The sequence below is a fragment of the Dreissena polymorpha genome, chromosome 15 (genome assembly GCF_020536995.1).
Source record: "Dreissena polymorpha isolate Duluth1 chromosome 15, UMN_Dpol_1.0, whole genome shotgun sequence".
Taxonomy (NCBI): Eukaryota; Metazoa; Mollusca; class Bivalvia; order Myida; family Dreissenidae; genus Dreissena; species Dreissena polymorpha.
The window spans coordinates 51,179,861-51,201,492 of NC_068369.1; the positions used below are offsets into that span (position 1 = coordinate 51,179,861).

At 37.1% G+C, this 21,632-nt stretch overlaps 1 protein-coding gene across 1 annotated transcript in view; it reads right to left on the reverse strand.

The window, feature by feature from the left end:
* Positions 1–3,144: 3,144 nt before the first annotated feature.
* The window catches only part of LOC127859748 (DNA topoisomerase 2-binding protein 1-like), a 266,921-nt gene continuing 248,433 nt past the window's right edge, over positions 3,145–21,632 (reverse strand). Inside the window, exons 25-29 of the mRNA XM_052397256.1 lie at positions 9,708–9,830; positions 9,477–9,598; positions 5,023–5,092; positions 4,030–4,160; positions 3,145–3,457 (exon numbers count right to left, since the gene is read on the reverse strand). Coding sequence (XP_052253216.1) covers positions 3,376–3,457; positions 4,030–4,160; positions 5,023–5,092; positions 9,477–9,598; positions 9,708–9,830 — 528 coding nt within the window. The 3' untranslated portion in view covers positions 3,145–3,375. The remainder of the gene's footprint in view (positions 3,458–4,029; positions 4,161–5,022; positions 5,093–9,476; positions 9,599–9,707; positions 9,831–21,632) is intronic.

The window sequence follows — 21,632 nt, forward strand, 5'->3', positions numbered from 1 at the left end:
TGGAGATCAGCTGCCTGGTGAATATTTGGTGCTGTTATGTGGTACGACTATGATTCAGTATTTAAAATTTATTCAGTTATTTTCTTTGTTTATTGTGCTTGACATAACATTTTGCAGTTCAATAATACTGCTTTTCATACATGTTGAGATTATGTTGAAAAATAAATGTTTGCATCAAATTTTGTTCATTGAAATACAGTTAATACTGCGAAGAACTCAAAGTGTTAAATCACTTGAGTACCACAAAGTAATATCAACGTGAAAATTTGCTCAAATCTCGCGAACAGTTGGTATGAAAGAATTTAACAGCTTTTGCAAAAAAATGCTGAGCTTTGTTATGTCAAAGCTCTCAAACCCCAAACTACTCACCAAAATAATTCAAATCTCCTCTCAGACTGTCATCATTTGTTCTGTTTACAAAATCAATTGACATATTGCCTGGAAGATGATCGTTCTGCCCACTTAGTTACGCAGTTAAAAAACCTAGACCAGCGAACACCAAAGTGGCTTCTTTGCCTATAGATTGCCTTTAGATTATGCGATATTCCGGATGATTTTATGGAATTTGTTTCGCCCTGTGTAACACTGGTAAAAGGGGTTTGTGTCATATATTTATTATGTTAATGCAAACAAAAATATAAGTTTTTAAAGAAAATTAGCTACCTATAACAGGTATTTCAGTATTTAAAACATGCTCCCAAACGCTTGCGAGCTTATGGAAATCTAACCAGTTACTACATGTAATGGTGGTATTAGTAATACATAAACACCTCTTAACTGGTATTTACTCATTTTATTTTCGAAAATACTAATGTAACATTTTTCCACATGTATTTGACACGAATAGCGCTTTATTACTGAGATTTTGCTTGAGTTGTACACGCTTTCTGACACCGATCAGGAATCGAAATCCCCCATGCTATTAGGTATAAAAGTGATATTTATGCCCCCCTTCAAAGAAGAGGGGGTATATTGCTTTGCTCATGTCGGTCTGTCGGTCGGTCGGTCTGTCTGTCGGTCGGTCCGTCCACCAGGTGGTTGTCAGACGATAACTCAAGAACGCTTAGGCCTAGGATCATGAAACTTCATAGGTACATTGATCATGACTCACAGATGACCCCTATTGATTTTGAGGTCACTAGGTCAAGGTCACTGTGACCCGAAATAGTAAAATGGTTTCCAGATGATAATTCAAGAACGCTTATGCCTAGGATCATGAAACTTCATAGGTAGATTGATCATGACTAGCAGATGACCCCTATTGATTTTGAGGTCACTAGGTCAAAGGTCAAGGGCACGGTGACCCGAAATAGTAAAATGGTTTCCGGATGATAATTCAAGAACCCTTATGCCTAGGATCATGAAACTTGATAGGTAGATTGATCATGACTTGCAGATGACCCCTTTTGATTTTCAGGTCACTAGGTCAAAGGTCACGGTGACCCGAAATAGTAAAATGGTTTCCGGATGATAATTCAAGAACGCTTATGCCTAGGATCATGAAACTTCATAGGTAGATTGATCATGACTAGCAGATGACCCCTATTGATTTTGAGGTCACTAGGTCAAAGGTCAAGGTCACGGTGACCTGAAATAGTAAAATGGTTTCCGGATGATAATTCAAGAACCCTTATGCCTAGGATCATGAAACTTGATAGGTAGATTGATCATGACTAGCAGATGACCCCTTTTGATTTTCAGGTCACTAGGTCAAAGGTCAAGGTCACGATGACCCGAAATAGTAAAATGGTTTCCGGATGATAACTCAAGAACGCTTATGCCTAGGATCATGAAACTTGATAGGTACATTGATCATGACTGGCAGATGACCCCTATTGATTTTCAGGTCACAAGGTCAAAGGTCAAGGTCACAGTGACCCGAAATAGTAAAATGGTTTCCTGATAACTCAGGAAAGCTTATGGCTAGGATCATGAAACTTCATAGGTACATTGATCATGACTCGCAGATGACCCCTATTGATTTTCAGGTCACTAGGTCAAAGGTCAAGGTCACAGTGACAAAAAACATATTTACAAAATGGCTGTCACTACAACTTAGAGCCCATATGGGGGGCATGCATGTTTTACAAACAGCCCTTGTAATATTAAACATTGATTTTGGGTCATAAATCAATTATAATTGAAAGTGCAGAACAACAAACCGGTGGCATTAATCAATACATTTTTATTAAAATAGTAACATAAAATAGTTTTCACTTGTTTTTGACTTAAAAAGATATTTATAACGTTGATTTCGTTAAGTTACGAAAATACTAATATTCCCTATTAGTTAACATATTCACGTGATATAATTCATACTTAACATTGCTTATATGACATTTTCAGTTTCTGAAATAGATTAATTTTCTTATAAGGGGGATTATGGTAATTCTTCACATAGAAGCTTACACTTGGACTTGTCTGCATTGGAAACGGAATAAATTAAATTCCTCTAACTTATCTATCTGGATACCGACTGTCCGAGCTACATAAACCTTATTTACACCTTTTCACCATATTTCATGTCCTATTTTTTCAAACAAAATAAACGAAACTCGTTTAATAAATGAGAACTAGGCATTATGCTTGTCTAGAGAATGGTGAACAGGTCATGGTCGTTAGTAACTGGCGCCCCCGATTTATCGATCGCTGATTGGTCGATCAATATTTAGATAAGAATCTGATTGACAGTTGGCGAGATGTCAATTAGTGAGAGTAATAAATTAAAGGCAACATGATTCAAAATCACTCGAAATGTAACATCAATGAGAATTTTGTGGTCACCCTTGGTTGTAAGTGTCAACCAGAGTTAGGGTAGGGCATCAACCTTTGAAAGATCAACCAGGAATATGGGGTGAACCTGGGCTAGGACTAGGGAGTCAACCAGGGCTAAAGGGTCAACCAGAGATAGTGTCAACCCATTGGTAAACCAGGATTATGGGGTTATTAACTTGGTTCCCCCTGGGTCCACCAGGATCAAAGTGTAGTATCTTATACAGATGGTACTTGACAACTTGATCCCTAAGACAAGACATCAGTAGGGTATCAAAAACATTTGCCAAACTACTACTGCTTGTTAAATTCAAGAGCCCTACATGATTTGCTTATCAAAAAACTTGCTGGTAAATTTCAATAAGCCTGATGTAATGTATGTTCATTTTTATTTTAACTTTTATATATCAACAAAATACGTTTTTGAATTTATAAATATATGCAATGGGAGAAAAAGGCGAATTCCATAAAAATATGTAAAGTGTACATTGCACAACACTTAGTAGTTTCAATCATTTACACTATTTAAAAGTTAGTGGCATTCAAACAACATGTTGACGCTATTTCTATTTAACAAGTTTTTGCTGAAACACCATGTTTAGATCATCTACGTTTAGTTCGTTTTTGTGACTCGTCACCAGTTGAGCACTTCCGTTTCTTGCTCCCAGAGTCATTGCCTGACATCCTGAAAATTGAAAAAAAATTAAGTCATGCAGTCAAACCCTTAATGTTAGGTCATAAAATGAAACATTTTGATGAATTTGAGTTTATTTAAAACACAAAACAGGAACAGTCAATGGGGTTATACATGTATATACAGGGTGCAAGTATATAGGGTTAAATGTAAAAGTTCCTATTAATAAGGGTCAAATGATCTAGTCAACTTCCTTCTTTAGCAAAGGCTTTATAAAGGCCCCTTCCCCCAAGAGAAATGCCTCAAAGAGATTTTCTTAAAAATGATGGAATTTTTCCAAAATGTCTAGCTTACTTTGGGAATAGTTTTCCCCCTTCTCAGTTTTGTTGATATTTTTCGCAAAATTCAAGGCCGGGCCCATTCCCGATATCAAGAAAAAAAGCCCTGGACTTGAAAGGTCAATATAAATAAGTGAAACTCCAGCTGCTCCAGCATTATTGCATTTCTATTATACACAAGTGTATACTTATAATCATTTCTAAGCAAAAACCTAGCCCCTCTACTAAGCTTCAACATAGAAGAATAAGAACAATTCCATAACTTATAGATTAAGAAACACTTACGCAGCAAGCAGGGCCTGAATCTCGGGCGGTGTGAATGCCGCCACGTCACTTTCCGGATTGCACAGGTATCCGCTGATGTATTCTGGTTTCAGACACAGACACCCGCTGGACAAGAGCTTCTCCAGGTCTTCCTGCAGACAAGATGGAATATTGAGTCTACATTGCATATTTCTAAATTGGAGGAAGACAAGAGGGTATTACTTGGTTTTGGTAGATTTTAACCCTTTCAGTGCGGGAACCGAATTTTAAAGGCCTTTGCAAACAGTTTGAATCCAGATGAGACGCCACAAAACGTGGCGTCTCATCTGGATCCAAACTGTTTGCTATTCTGATAGTATTCTTTGAAAAAATTTTGAAGAAAAAGCTTATTTTACAAATTCAGCAGAAGACATTTTAGCAGACGACAAATTACCCAGCATGCAAAGGGTTAAATCACAAGTGATCTTAGATACAAATATTTAAAATAAAATAGTGCCTGAGTTTATAACACTACCTTAAATCCCCTGAGAAATGTGGATGTAATTGGCTCCAAAAACTCATAGCAATTTATGTGGGCCGACAAAGCTACTGTGGTATAAAAAGATAGAGCTAGAGTTACAGCTCTTGGGCCGTTCACATTGCCCCATAGAGACCTACCTACGATAAAGTTTAGTGATTCATAAAATATTGAATTCATTATATAACGGAGATGACTTCCAAAAACTTTATACGATTGCTGTGGGACAATGGGGCTTAATGCATTTGCATAACACGTCATCCCAGGTTAGCCAGTGCAGTCCACACAGGTTAACATGGGAAGACTATTTCCAGTATTCTGGAATTTTACATCTAAAACCAGTCTATTCTCAGCAAAAATCCTGTAATGGCGGAAAATGTTGTCCCTCATTGCGGACTGGCACAGGCTAATCTGGGGACTGGCACAGGCTAATCTGGGACACTTGACGCACATGCATTAAGCCACTTTTATGAGAGTGAGGCTCGTTAAATGCATACCTGTGGGACAGGTATCTTGTGTGGCTCCATCAGGACATGGGTGGCGTCCACTCGCGCAGGGAACGGTGGCCTGTAACAAGCAACCAGGGCTGGTGTACATAATGCTTTTAAAAGGAATCTTTACTTAACAAGACTTTTTCATAGATTTTTATTATTTTTAAAAATATTTTATTGTTCTACTAACAGAAATAACATAATAAGGAATAATTCTAACAGTAATAATAACAAGGAACACACATACAATAAGTCTAATCTAGGGATCGAATGAGGGAATTCTGGAAGCAAAAGAGAACACGCTACCACTACAACAAACAAGCTGAAGACATTTTTTGTGTACTTTAAAACAGAGCTAGGTAATACACTTTTTTGCTACAATACATTTTGCAATCGCTTTATAATTATTATTTTTATTTCGATTGATAAATACCAATAAAGGAACATATAATTTTAACAATTTTATTAGTCAGGTGTGTAATTTTGTTTGTTTGAATATCATGCATACTTTCTGCTTTGATTCTATGACATTTGATTTTTAAATTGTCATTTTGCAAAACTGTGACAAAGTCCGTTTAAGCTGCACATAAGTTACAATTTACCTGTAACTATCTGTCAATAAATAACTGAGGTGAGAAATCATTGGTTCGTATTTGAAGTGGTAAACAAAAGCACATGGCCTCATCAACCAATAAATGATCTATAAACCATTGGACATAAAAAGTAAAAAAGTGGCTATAAACTTGTCAACTGTTTAATTTAATAATACAAATTAAAGTATATGAGGTAGCATTTGGTGAATAATAAATTGGGATGTTATTTTACATCGAAGCATAATGGATTAATTATGGTAGATTCATTTTTTCTTTAAAGGGGCCTTTTCACAGATTTTGGCATGTTTTGAATTGTGTCATTAAATGCTTTATATTGATAAATGTAAACATCGGATCTAAAAAGCTCAAGTAAAAAATCAAGAATAAAATTTAAAAAAAAGAAAAAAAGTAAACCTTAGTAGGGCTCGAACCAGTGACGTCCTGGAGTAAAAACCAATTAGACCACTCGGCCATCCTGCCATGTATATACAAGAGGCGTATTTTATACTTAATATAAGCAATCTTCGTAGTTTCACAAAATATAACGACAACAACAGAACTCTCCAAATTATTTAATCGTTTCGCGTTGCAACGCTTTATAATTTTCAGGATTTTAAATCGTCAAAATATGCATATAATGGCTATATTAGACCATGGTAACTGTTTAGTATTACTGTTTCCTCACAAATATCATAACTTAAACGATAATTTGTGAATCTGAAACAACTTTTTTCAATTTTGTCAATTTACCAAAACGTGAAAAGATCCCTTTAACATGAAGTTGTGTGGATTCATAAAATGTTCATGGATTTTTTTGTAACGTCTGATACTAGACTTGAACATTAATTGGACATTTGCTTTCGCACCCATGGAAATTAGTGTCCGACAAATAATATTGGTTTCAAAGTAATGCACGTCATAATTCCAAAAAGACCCATATACACATCCAACTGTCAAACTTTTCTTAATCGACCAAATAGAAAAACCATACACAAACAAGAGATGTGTTTGTCACAAACACAATGCCCCCTAATGTGCCGCTTTTATTTTATTTTTTGACCTTGAAGGATAAAATTGACCTTGACCTTTCACCACTCAAAATGTGAAGCTCCATGAGATACACATGCATGCCAAATATCAAGTTGCTATCATCAATATTGCAAAAGTTATGACCAAGGTTTAAGTTTTGAGACACACACAATGAATGACTGACTGACACAGTGACAAACAGACAGGCCAAAAACAATATACCCATGATCTTTCGATCTGGGGGCATAAAAATCTTTTTTCAATGTGTTCATTTCAAATGTTCCACTGATTGTTTATGTCCCTTTTTTTACCAGATCAAATTTATCTACTGCTATTTTTTTTCTAAATCTCTTTTGACCAGATCAGAGTAAATCAAATATCAGCCTTGTTTTGGGAAATCTGGGCTTAATGTATGTGATTTAAATGTTGTCCTAGACAGGGTTCCCAGCTTTTTGTATGAACAAAATTCCCTGACTTTTCCCTGATGAAAAACTAGAGCTTTGTCACAGACGTGATGTATACCCCCACATGCTGCATTGACACAGACTATTTTGCAATCTGTCTTCACAAAACAAGAGAAGCTAATTTATGGTGATTTTTAAGAATTATTATTCCATTATCATTTATGGCCATTTTGACCTTCGAACTCTTGAATTCTTTGGCATGACACGCCATCCAATGACTGTGAACAAAATAAATGTACAGAAACAATTTAAAATCTCACAATGAATGGCATAGTTATGGCCCGGACAAGATTTTTTATGGCCATTTTTGAATTTGAACTCAAAATGTGACCTTGACCTTTGAGATATCAAAGTAATTCTTTCATGTGACACACCGTCCAATGATGGTGAACGAATATGTTTAAAATCTCACAATGAACAACATAGTTATGGCCCGGACAAGCTCATTTATGGTTATTTTTTACCTTTGAACTTAGTGTGACCTTGACCTTGGAGATATCGCCGTAATTCTTTCGCGCGACACACTGTCCAATGATGGTGAACAAATGTGCCAAATGATTTAAAAATCTCACAACGAACGATATAGTTATGGCCTGGACAAGGTCATTTATGGCCATTTTTGACCTTTGAACTTAGTGTGACCTTGACCTTGGAGATATCGATGTAGTTCTTTATTGCGACACACCGTCCAATGATGGTGAACAAATGTGCTATATTATTTTAAAATCTCACCATGAACAACATAGTTATTGCCCGGACAAGCTCATGTATGGCAATTGTTGACCTTTGATCTCAAAGTGTGACCTTGACCTTGGAGATATCAACGTAATTCTTTCGTGCGACACACCGTCCAATGATGGTGAACAAATGTGCCAAATGATTTTAAAATCTCACAATGAAAGCCACAGTAACGGCCCGGACAAGCTCATTTATGACCTTTGAACTCAAAGTGTGACCTTTAACTTGGAGATATCAAAGTAATTCTTTCGTGCGACACACCGTCCAATGATGGTGAACAAATGTGCCAAATGATTTTAAAATCTCACAATGAACGACATAGTTATGGCCCGGACAAGCTCATTTATGGCCATTTTTGACCTTTGAACTCAAAGTGTGACCTTGACCTTTGAGATATTGACGTAATTCTTTCGCACGACACACCGTCCAATGATGGTGAACAAATTTGCCAAATGATTATAAAATTTCACAATGAACAACATAGTTATGGCCCGGACAAGCTAATTTATGGCCATTTTTGACCTTTGAACTCAAAGTGTGACCTTGACCTTGGAGATATCAACCTAATTTGTTTGCGCGACACACTGTCCAATGATGGTGAACAAATGTGCCAAATGGTTTTAAAATCTCACAATAAACGACAAAGTTATGGCCCGGACAAGCATTTTACCTTTGAACTCAAAGTGTGACCTTGACCTTTGAGATATTGACGTACTTCTTTCACGCAACACACCGTCCCATGATGGTGAACAAATGTACCAAGTCATTTTAAAATCTAACGATAAATGATAAAGTTATGGTCCGGACAAACTTTCTGTTTAAAACGCACTAAGTGACCCCGTGACCTAGTTTTTGACATGGCATGACCTATATTAAAACTTGACCTAGACATTATCTAGATACATCTTCTGACCAAGTTTGGTGAAGATCGGATGACATTTTGGGACAGACCGACCGACAGACAGACCAACAAAGTGACTCCTATATAGCCCCCATTACCAGTAATGGGGGTATAATAAAAAGTCCAGGATAATAATTTCGACCTATTTCTTGTTTTAGACACCCTCAATAAATAGCAGTTGCAGGCAATAACATGTCTTATATTTATGTAATGTTATTGCAATGGCCTCCCATCTCCCAACACAGCCATCCTAGACAAAGAAGTAGGTATTTACTAATAGTACACTAAGCTAAATGTATACTGCAAAGCCACCATAGCCATGCAGAGGAATCGATTTGCTGTTATTATTGTATGGACTTTTGGACACAAGTTGGGAAAGTTTGACCGAACAAACTTCCCTGATTTTTCCCTCATTTCAGGAACTTTTCCCAAATTCCCTGACTTTTCCCTGACTGGAAAAAGGAAAAGTGTTTTTCCAGGTTTTCCCTGATTTCCAGGTTGGCTGGGAACCCTGCTAGATTAGCCTGCGCAGTCCAAACAGGCTAAAAATTGCCAATAATTTCAGCCTCAACTTTCTGCTATGAAGAGACTTCCTTTGTTTAAAAAAACAAAACAATTAAAGCGGAAAGAATGGTCCCTGATTAGCCTGTGCAGACTGATCAGGCTAGTCTGGGACGACATTTTCATCTCACATTCATTAAGCCCAGTTTTCTCACGATATGGCTCATAAGGTACCTCATGTTCAGCACAGTGGCCCCTCCAGCCGTTAGTAGGCGGATGAAGTTGCTGACTTTCCCCTTCTCACAGATCAGAATCACACGCCACGTTGAGAATGCTCCAAACTGGGTCGATGAGACCTGATTAAGCAATAACAAACTGTAAACTCATTAACATTCGTTGTCATGAAATTTTATGTTGTTTTTTTAAAAAAGATATTTTTCGTGGACATGTAAATTTAGGGATTACCTGTTGTTGCTGGGACAACTTGATTCTCCACTCCCTGGCGGCTGCCGCGAGCAGACGAACGCTGTTGTCCATGTTCTTCACAAGAGCCAGGGTACCTTCCCCACCCCACTCGAAGAAATCCTCCTGAAACAGGGAGAGAAAAAAACTTTTACAATTGCTTGGTTTAAACACTATTTATTTGGTTCATTGAAAGTACATATAAGCAATACAATACAAACATACATATAAGCAATACAGTACAAACATACATATTATTTTCGAACAATATATTAGGCAGGTAGAATTGCATTATTGCTTAACATAAAGGCTGTAAAATACAATAAGACAGAATTGAGAAGGAAGTTCAAGGCTTATACTATGTCTCTCTTCTGTCAGAAGTGCTGCAATTGCTTGCCCACACTGGCAACAATCTTCAGTACTTTGGTTGTCCCGCCAAAGCGTAACAAGCCCAGAACCAAGTACGTGTCATGTGTATCTAATACTTTCTTTTAACAAAAAGAAACAACACATTATAACACAACAACATTGCTGAAATGACACACTGTGGGTGCATTTTGTCCTATTATGAGCCTGTAATGAATTAATTCCTTAGCTAAAACAAATGAATGGCATTTTATTTTACTTTTTTTCTGATTAAAATTTTAATCCACAGTTGCCTATTATATTAAATCCCCATTAATTGCAAAGAATTGTTTTCAAGCTTCAAAAAGATAGTTTCTCTACCTGACTACAAATTTCAAAATTGAATTGCCTGTGCCAAAATCAACTCACCCCAGGCAAAGGGGCAACCACTCATTGCTATCTCTGCGAACACATAAACCATACATGAAACAGAATCAGGGCTTTCTATTTTACTATAGCTCTAGTCAAGTAAAGGCTACAACCTCTCAGAAAATTTCTTCATATTCATTGAGTTTTCCCCCAAAAATGACATTAACAACTGGCTATTTCAAACCCCAATCGGTTATACCAGTTACATTTTTTTCAAAATTTGGTTTCCAAAGGCCATTTTGTTCCCATATTTGATGGCTAGTGCCCCCCCCCCACACACACACAGTTCTTATGTTCCATTACTTGTCCACTTTTCGAAATCTTCCTGAAAAACAGGTACATAAATGAACCGGAATCAAAAATATTTGGGATATATTATACAGTATAATTGCAATAACTCGAGCTGGCAATATCTCGAAAACTGGCGATTACTTGAGCATTAAAGAAAGTCCCTAGCATTTTCCTTTAATGTCTATATAAAAATACCAGCGATAACTCAAACATGCGATTTTCGATAACACGAGGGCGTGTGCCGGTCCCTGAAAGGCATTTCACACCTAATTAACTGGCAATTATTCGAGGACGCTTTCTCGTCTGATCGGTGCTAAAAATCTTCGAGTTGTGAAAACACCGCAATCAAGCAGACAAAAGACGCTCGATAAGATGTGAAGTTTGTTGCAATTTGAGAAACACTGCAAATTGTCATCCTTTGAGAAGCAGATCAAAGCTACACAGTTTTAATGATAATTAAATAATTACCAGCAATCGATAATTATCGCGAAACGTCTTCCGCCATCAGTTCCGGGAAGCTAATGGGTTGCGACAATCTTCAATCCTTGACTTTGCGCAGCACAAGTCTGACTAATGTTAATAAAATGCAAAGTGTGTAGTGATTATGTTGTTTTTAGTGTGTGTTTTTTTTCATGCGCATGTACGTACCTTGTGTGCTTTTTTAAAAATAATTATGCTACATGTACAGTGAATATTGATGAGATATTTTTGATAATATATATGTTTTGTGTGTATGTTGAAATAATAAAATGAAATTAAGATCATCTTAATTGTTTTGTTTATGATACTGTAATCTTAAGCGATTTTTACAAAGCCTTTTCTTTCTCTAGCACCGTCTTACATGTAAATAAAGCGTTTGCGGTCAGAATTTAGCATTATCAACCGAGACAGTGAACACAAATAATACCATGGATTACTCAAAACCTGCGATTACTCGAGCATCGATGTCGGTCCCGTGCTTCCTCGAGTTATCGCAGTTTTACTGTAATAAGAATTCACTCTCTGCTCAGACTTTGGGTTTCATTCTCAGACTTTGGGTTTCATTCTTTGCTCCAACATGGGATTTCATTAATTTTCTGCTCAGACTTTGGGTTCCATTATATTGCTTGCTAAGACTTTGGGTTCCATTACATTCTTTGCTAAGAATTTGTATTCCATTACCGGTATTGGGCTCCATTACATTCTTTACTCAGACTTAGGGCTCCATTACATTCTTTGCTCAGAATTCTGATTCCAGTACCGGTAAAGGGTTCCATTACATTCTTTACTCAGACTTAGGGCTCCATTACAGGTATATTCTTTATTCACACTAGTTTAACAGACTTCCCGAAACTCAACAGTCTTCAGTCAGACATTTGGTCTGACTGGTCAGAATTTTCTGTCAGACCTTAGGTTTTTCTGTCAGACCAAAGAACATACGTGAAATTCAAACAAAATTGAGAATTTTCATTTTTTATCATATAACTTTGAGTAACAAAGTAAAGTAACAAAGTTTGTTAACATCCACTTCCTCATTATTAAAGTCACTAAGAAAATCACTATCTGTATCGTATCGATTTAGTCAATATAAATCTCCGCCTTAGAGTCTTTTGATGATTTTTGCTTTGGCAGACTCTTATATAAATTGCCGCCTTAGAGTCTTTTGATGAGTTTTGCTTTGGCAGACTCTTGGCGTCAATAGTCCACTCTATCTTTTTAATAGCGAGAGTTCCGACACGAATTTCGGTCGCATCACTCCTGAATTTAAATACACACATATTTGTGACTATTATGAAAGAACATTGCCTAAATAGTATTTATTGAGCAAAATATATCGAAATTTACCTGTTAATAAACTATATTTCGAGTTTGTTTCATCCAATATAAATCCTTGTATAGTAAAGGGTTCATGTTATCTCCCTTGAACTTGAGGTTAAATTCAACTATGTTTGTAACTGAGTTGGAACACAAAAAATAAGTGTGCAATATGCGCAAAACAGTAAGAAATGAAATTGAAAATAGTAAGAAGATGAAGCAAAAAAAGAATTAAAACTATAATAACTCAAAATATTAGAATCGACAGTAACAAAATACCCCAAAAGTAATAGGTACGAAATAGCTATGGTACGAAATAACAACAACAACAACAATGCCAAAATGGCTGCCTTTGAGAAAATGATCGCTCCATGTCTATGATTTTAAATGTTATACAGGTAATTTTTGTGATCTAAGTTAATATTTGTCAAACAACAGGTAGATTTCAGATATATACACTTGTAAATACTTTTATTCCCATAATAATACTGTATTTATTTTTCGTTATGGTTTTTACAGACCGGAGTTTCAGCGTTCAGATTTATTCTGAACGCGAATTATTTCAGCTACGTATCGATTTAAAAGCTTAATGACATCTTCACTGTCTGTGAGTGTCCAGGCTCGGGCTCCTTGAGGGTAATTGCTCTGGAAAGAAACGATATCATCCGTTTATTCTTAAGTTAATCACATTGTTATGAGTGACAAAGTAATATGTTTAAATTCATGGTCTGCCTGTCTTCCAAGACTCAACAAATTTACAAGGGGGCGCTTATCCTCGTATTATTTCCACTAGCTCATGGGCGTTTGCATCTGCAACCCATTTTTGATTTTCAGACTTTGCGACATTCAAAAACTTCTACATTATGTATACTTACTTATTTACTTCAAATTTACTAAATTCAAAAGAAGAAAAATGAAAACTAAATCACCTGGTTATAAATCCCCGTTAAACTCTGTGCTTGTTACTCGATATCGTTGATAACTGCAAGCTGTTGCTTTGTTTTATTTTCACTTTTGTTTAAACTAAAAGTCGATCGAATGATGGTCAAATGTACCTATCCTGGCTTGAAGCATGCATTTATTTACTCGTCGACAATAAGCAGGGAACCCAATGTATTTCTAGAACATTTGTCACCGAGCATGGACAGATTATTTCCGATTTTTGACAATACAACTTTGAACCAATCCACAGCAGGTTAACTGACAGACAAATACATTTGAATTTCACAAAATCTCGTCTTTTACAAAATCGGCAAAGTGCGTATTCTGCCGTATTTCGCCGATGTGCTATAAATACTTTTAATTTCTTGGGAAAACCCGAAATTATCTGTGTCAGACATTTTTGGCCGACAATTTAAGAATTTTGATCGGCCCTTTATTGTTTGTGTCGGACATGTCCGTAGGTCCGACGGAGTTTCGGGAAGTCTGATTTGATTAAAGTTATGCTCATACTTCGGGTTCCTGTACATCCCCACTCTTACAAATATTCACGAAAACAATTAATAAAGCCTTGAAACATAATCATATTGGATATGAGAGAGTCTATGGTCTAATGGTATCCCAGTGACAGCACAACTCGACAGCCACAGGTTAGATCCCACACTCAATCCTTGCCAACTAACTCCTCTGTCTCTGAGACAATTTGGTGTTTGTTGTTGGCCGTTAAGACTGTCAGATGAGCCTAGTTCTGGGAAAACTAGGCTTAAAGCACATTGGTAAAATGTCATCCCAGATTAGCCTGTGTAGTCTGCACAGGCTTATCAGGAACGACACTTCCCACTTTAATTGGGTTTCCGTTTAGAAAAGACCTAGTTTAAATGAAAATTCCATAAAAGTTTAAAGTGTCATCCCTAAAAGCATCTACTGTTTGCACAGGCTAATCTGGGACAACACTTAATGCACATGCATTAAGCCCAGTTTTCCTAGAACGACGCTGATATATTTACCTTCACAAACTGCCCCTCCTCTCTGCATGCATTGAAGTATGATTTGTGAAGGATCCATTTCCCAGAGGCCAGACATGCTAAGAACTTCTCATTTCGCGTTATCTTATCTGAAAGAAATTATTTCATTTATTAATGTTGTTTATTAACCATTTAAACATGTACCTTTTCACTTATAATGCGCACTGTATAGTAATTTAATAAATAATGCTAGTTACTACTATATACTTGTCACAATTAAGAACGGTAAGTAACTCAGGAATAGAGATAACTAGATACACTTTCTGACCAAGTGTGGTGAAGAACGGATGAAAACTACTTAAATTAGAGAGCCGACACCATGCTGAATGTGTAAAACATACTAAGTGACCCAGTGACCTAGTTTTTTACCCGGCATGACGCATATTCTAACTTGACCTAGACATCATCTAGATACAACTTCTAACCAAGTTTGGTGAAGCTCTGAATGATTGAATTAGATTGAATTAGAGAGCGGACAACATGCTGAATGTTAAAAACGCACTAAGTGACCCTGTGACCTAGTTTTTGACCCGGCAAGGCCCATGTTCAAACTTGGTCTAGACATCATCTAGATACAACTTCTGACCAAATTTGGTGAAGATCGGATGAAAACTACTTGAATTAGAGAGCGGACACGGACCAACCGACCGACAGACAAACTTACTCCTATATACCCCCCTAAACTTCTATTAGTGGGGATATAAAAAGTGTCTTGCACATTGAAATTCTAGTATTGACATACTGAAGTGCAAACAGACATCATATTGCTGATTTAAATTTGATGTTAATGGTGTGGCGTTTTTTTCCTACCACATTCTTTTTTTTATTTCAGAAAAGTTTGAGAAAATTGACCTCCTAACTAGAACATACCAATAACAAGGTGCGTGCAGGTGATGTCAAACTGGTGTGAGTCTATCACTCAACCTCCTAACTAGAACATACCAAAAACAAGGTGTGTGCAGGTGATGTCAAACTGCTGTGAGTCTATTACTCCACCTCCTAACTAGAACATACCAATAACAAGGTGTGAGCAGGCAATATCAAACTGCTGGGAGTCTATCACTGGACCTCCAAACTAGAACATACCAATAACAAGGTGTGTGCAGGCGATATCAAACTGCTGTGAGTCTATCACTTTACCTCCTAACTAGAACATACCAATAACAAGGTGTGTGCAGGCGATGTCAAACTGCTGTGAGTCTATCACTCAACCTCCTAACTAGAACATACCAATAACAAGGTGTGTGCAGGTGATGTCAAACTGCTGTGAGTCTATCACTCAACCTTCTAACTAGAACATACCAATAACAAGGTGTGTGCAGGCGATGTCAAACTGCTGTGAGTCTATCACTCAACCTCCTAACTAGAACATACCAATAACAAGGTGTGTGCAGGCAATATCAAACTGCTGTGAGTCTATCACTTGACCTCCTAACTAGAACATACCAATAACAAGGTGTGAACGGGCGATGTCAAACTGCTGTGAGTCTATCCCTCAACCTCCTAACTAGAACATACCAATAACAAGGTGTGTGCAGGCGATGTCAAACTGCTGTGAGTCTATCACTTGACCTCCTAACTAGAACATACCAATAACAAGGTGTGTGCAGGCGATGTCAAACTGCTGAGAGTCTATCACTTGACCTCCTGACTAGAACATACCAATAACAAGGTGTGTGCAGGCGATGTCAAACTGCTGTGAGTCTATCACTCAACCTCCTAACTAGAACATACCAATAACAAGGTGTGTGCAGGCGATATCAAACTGCTGTGAGTCTATCACTTGACCTCCTAACTAGAACATACCAATAACAAGGTGTGAACGGGCGATGTCAAACTGCTGTGAGTCTATCACTCGACCTCCTAACTAGAACATACCAATAACAAGGTGTGTGCAGGCGATGTCAAAATGCTGTGAGTCTATCACTTGACCTCCTAACTAGAACATACCAATAACAAGGTGTGTGCAGGCGATGTCAAACTGGTGTGAGTCTATCACTCAACCTTCTAACTAGAACATACCAATAACAAGGTGTGTGCAGGCGATGTCAAACTGGTGTGAGTCTATCACTTGACCTTCTAACTAGAACATACCAATAACAAGGTGTGTGCAGGCGATGTCAAACTGGTGTGAGTCTATCACTCAACCTTCTAACTAGAACATACCAATAACAAGATGTGTGCAGGCGATGTCAAACTGCTGTGAGTCTATCACTTGACCTCTTAACTAGAACATACCAATAACAAGGTGTGTGCAGGCGATGTCAAACTGCTGTGAGTCTATAACTCAACCTCCTAACTAGAACATACCAATAACAAGGTGTGTGCAGGTGATGTCAAACTGCTGTGAGTCTATCACTTGACCTCCTAACTAGAACATACCAATAACAAGGTGTGTGCAGGCGATGTCAAACTGCTGGGCGTCTATCACTCGACCTCCAAGCTGCTCTACAAGGGCACCGTATGTATCTCTCTCCTAAAAAAAACAACAGAAAGTTATTTGAGACTTGCTCTTGGAAAACAGGGCTTAATGCTAGTGCCTAAAGTGTCATCCCTGATCAAGGACAACACTTTTCCACTTTGATGGTGTTTCTCCTTTAAAGGATGTGTCTTTTTCACGAAAATCCAATTCAGATGGAATGTTTTGTCCCTCATAAGCCTTAGCTGACTGCACAGGCTGATTAAGCTCAGCACTTTCTGCTTTCATGGTGTCTTTTGGTTAAAGGAAGTGTCTATATTAATTAAATTAAAAATCCAATCAAGATGGAAATGCCCTGATTAGCCTTAGCTGACTGCACAGGCTAATAAAAGGCGACACTTTACACACAAGCATTAAGCCCTGTTTCCCCCAGTCAGGCTCATTTGTTTAGCTTGCAAACAACCCTCATGGCTTACAGACTTATCTAATCTACACATATCATACGACTTCTTGTATGGTCTAAACTAGAGCTTTGTCACAGACGTGACGTATAACCCCACGTGCCGCATTGACACAGACTATTTTGCATGCTGTCTTAACAAAACAAGAGAATCTAATTTATGGCGATTTTTTTTAAGAATTATTATGCCATTATCATTTATGGCCATTTTTGACCTTTGAACTCAAAGTGTGACCTTGACCTTGGAGATATCGACATAATTCTTTTGTGTGACACACCGTCAAATGATGGTGAACAAATGATTTTAAAATGTCACAAAAAAGATATAGCCCGGACAAGGTCATTTATGGCTATTTTTTACCTTTCAACTCAGGACACACCGTCCAATGATGATGAACAAATGAGCCAAATGATTTGAAAATCTCAAAATGAACGACATAGTTATGACCCTGACAAGCTCATTTAAGGCAATTTTTGACCTTTGAACTCAAAGTGTGACCTTGACCTTGGAGATATCAACGTAATTCTTTCGCGCAACATACTGTGATGGTTGACAAATGTGCCAAATGATTTTAAAATCTCACAATAAATGACATAGTTATGGTCCTGACAAGCTCATGTTTTGCCTTTTTTGACCTTTGAACTCAAAGTGTGACCTTGACATTCATTGGAGATATTGACATAATTCTTTCGCGCGACACACCGTCCAATAATGGTGAACAAAAGTGCCAAATGATTTTAAAATCTCACAATAAATGACAAAGTTATGGACCAGACAAGCTCATTTATGGCCATTTTTGACCTTTGAAGTCAAAGTGTGACCTTGACCTTTGAGATATTGACGTAATTCTTTCGCGCAACACACTGTCCAATAATGGTGAACAAATGTGCCAAATGATTTTTAAATGTCACAATGAACAACATAGTTATTGCCCGGACAACAGACAATCCGACAAAGTGACTCCTATATAGCCCCCATTACCAATGGTAATGGGGGTATAATGAAGTCAAAATCAAAACAGCCAGTCAAATGCTGTAACATAAACAGCCAAGTTTGCAGTCAATGTTGCTGACATCAAGTCTAATGATGTAACATAAACAGCAAATATGGCTATCAATGTTGCTGCTAGCAAGTCAAGTGCTGTAACATAAACAGCAAAGATGGCTGTCCATTTTGATGCTAGAAAGTCAAATGCTGTAACATAAACAACCAATATGGCAGTTAATTTTGCTGACAGCAAGTCTAATTCTGTAACATAAACCGCAAAGATTGCAGTCAATTTAGCTGCTAGCAAGTCAAGTGCTGTAACATAAACAGCAAAGATGGCAGTCAATTTGATGCTAGAAATTCAAATGCTGTAACATAAACAGCCAAAATGGCAGTTTATTTTGCTGACAGCAAGTCAAATGCTGTAACATAAACAGCCAAAATGGCAGTTTATTTTGCTGACAGCAAGTCAAATGCTGTAACATAAACAACCAATATGGCAGTTACTTTTGCTTACAGCATGTCAAATGCTGTAACATAAACCGCCAAGCTGGCAGATAATTTTGCTGCTATCAAGTCTAATACTGTAACATTAACTGCCAAGATGGCAGCCACTATTACCGGTACTGTATGTCCACTTTAGTGCAGCAATTTATTTCCTCTATATTAAGTATCAGAAAACAGCACTTTCCAAATGGGGAAAAACACTGAAAGTCCTAATTGCAGTCCCAAAACAAGAGCTGTGTTTGTGAAACACAATGCCCAATACTGTGCGTTGAAGCCGCACGGCAGCTATTTTAGGAACAAGGTTATATTCTGAATGTAAAGGTCACAATGACCTTGAACTTTGATCTAGTGACCTCAAACTATGTTTGATTGTAGATCTCAATGAGATGCATGCACATGTGAACTTTAAAGAACATAGACCCAAAAGTTTTCATTTTATGAGCAAGGTTAAAGTTTTGGGACAGACACACACATACAATGACAGACAGACAGGCCAAAAACAATATACCCCATGATCAATCGATCTGGGGGCTTAAAAATCCAACAAAGGTTTAATTTATATTTAATTTTCTTTGGTATATATAATGCAACATTTAGTTCATTTCCCTGTGCATCTCTATGGCTTAAACCTAAGTAAATATAATATTGACAGCTTGAAAACACTTTATTATCAATTGTGATAATTCATGGCGTGAAATTAACCAATTTCAGGTTTTTGCCCGTAATTTTCGCCAATTGGGCTGGTACCCATACTTTTCACAATTAGGCATAGATAATCGCTGTTATGCTATCAATGCTCATGGCTACCTTTATCGCAGATATTAGGCATGTCCATCTGAGCGATGTACAAAAACGAAGAAGATGCAATCAAAGTAGTGTTATATAATATAACCCGAAATGACTTCGTATCACAATCACGTTTTTTGTAAGCATTTCAATCTTCCATAATATTATGAGAATGGCCATATTACAATAAGCATAAACGCTAAAATGAATATGTATATAATTTATTAAGTGGTGTTTATCGGTTAGAAGTTTTTGGGCAAATGCCTATGTGAAGATGCAATAAAAAGAGGATATTTGATGGAGTCAGTGGAATATCAATTTTAATTCCCAAGTGACCATAGATAATTTATTTTTATGATCACCAATAAATTACAATCAATATTCCAAGGAATCCCACAAATTTTCTTGTTATTTTATGCTTTTTTTTACCGTGAATCATTTCGTAAACAAATGATGTCATTTCACAGTAAAAAAGTGAAAACAAGGGACAAAATTGTCACAAAACCAGGTTTTCATTGTGAAAAAAAATCTGATAAAGGGAGAAAACTCAAACTGAACTTTTGAAATGAACAAACAAAATTAACCCCCTTTGTAAGTTTTTATTTTATTTTTTATAATCTATTTTTAGTCGTGGCGACCTTGACATTGGAGATATTGACGTGATTCTTTCGTGCGACACACCGTCCCATGATGGTGAACAAATGTGCCAAATGATTTTAAAATCTCACAATTAATATGGCCATTTTTGACCTTTGAACTCAAAGTGTGACCTTGACCTTGGAGATATCGACGTAATTATTTTCGCGCGACACACCGTCCAATGATGGTGAACAAATGTGCCAAATGATTTTAAAATCTGACAATGAACGACATAGTTATGGCCCGGACAAGCTTGTTCCGCCCGCCCGCCAGCCAGCCCGCCCGCATTCGCCAATCTAATAACCAGTTTTTTCCTTCGGAAAACCTGGTTAAAAATCGATAATTTTCACTGTTTGAAACAGTGAATTATCAGTTTTAATTCACTTATATTTCTCTATAAACCAGCCGAAAGCATAAAATAAAGTGCAGTCATTCCCACAGAAGTAATCAATGTTTGGAAATTCCTTCCAACTTACAGCAGCCTCAATCCCCGACATGATAAATACAGGTGGTGGCCTCTTGAAGGTTACTTCTTCCTCATCATCATCATTGTCATCATCAAGTACAATAGGCTGTGGTGGGGTCACTTTTGGGGCTTTACCCACCGGAAACGCTAATGTAGAAAAAACAAGAATATCAGTGAAACTGATGGATGCTTCCTGATGATGCGCTTTGTCAATCTACGTGTTAGTAACCACCTAAAAAATCAATTATTAGCCTCAGTGACCTTGACCTCAAACCTCATCAAAAGGTAGAGGTCCATGCAAGGTGTCTACATGCCAAATATGTAAGAGATCGGTAAAATATTGAAGGCACTATGAGAAACTGTAACAAAATTGTTACGAAAAAATATATTATTAGCCTTGGTGACCTTGAGCTTGACCCCAGTGGCCTCAAACCTCATCAAAAGGTAGAGGTCCATGAAAGGTACCTACATGCCAAATATATAAGAGATCGGAAAAATATTGAAGGTGCTATGAGAAACTGTAACAGAATTGTTACAGAAAAATCTATTATAAGCCTTAATGACCTTGATCCCAGTGATCTCAAACCTCATCAAAAAGTAGAGGTCCAAGCAACGTACCTACATGCCAAATATGTAAGAGATCGAACAAATATTGAATGAGCTATAAGAAACTGTAACAAAAGTGTGATGGAAGGAAGAAAGTAAGTACGGAACTTCAAACTGGCAACTATATATGGATAAGGATAAGAAAGAAAACTAGTAAATATAAGCTAGGCAACAGGATTAACCCTTTACCATAAAAGAACACTCTTTAGATGTATTTGTATTCCCTTAGAAAAT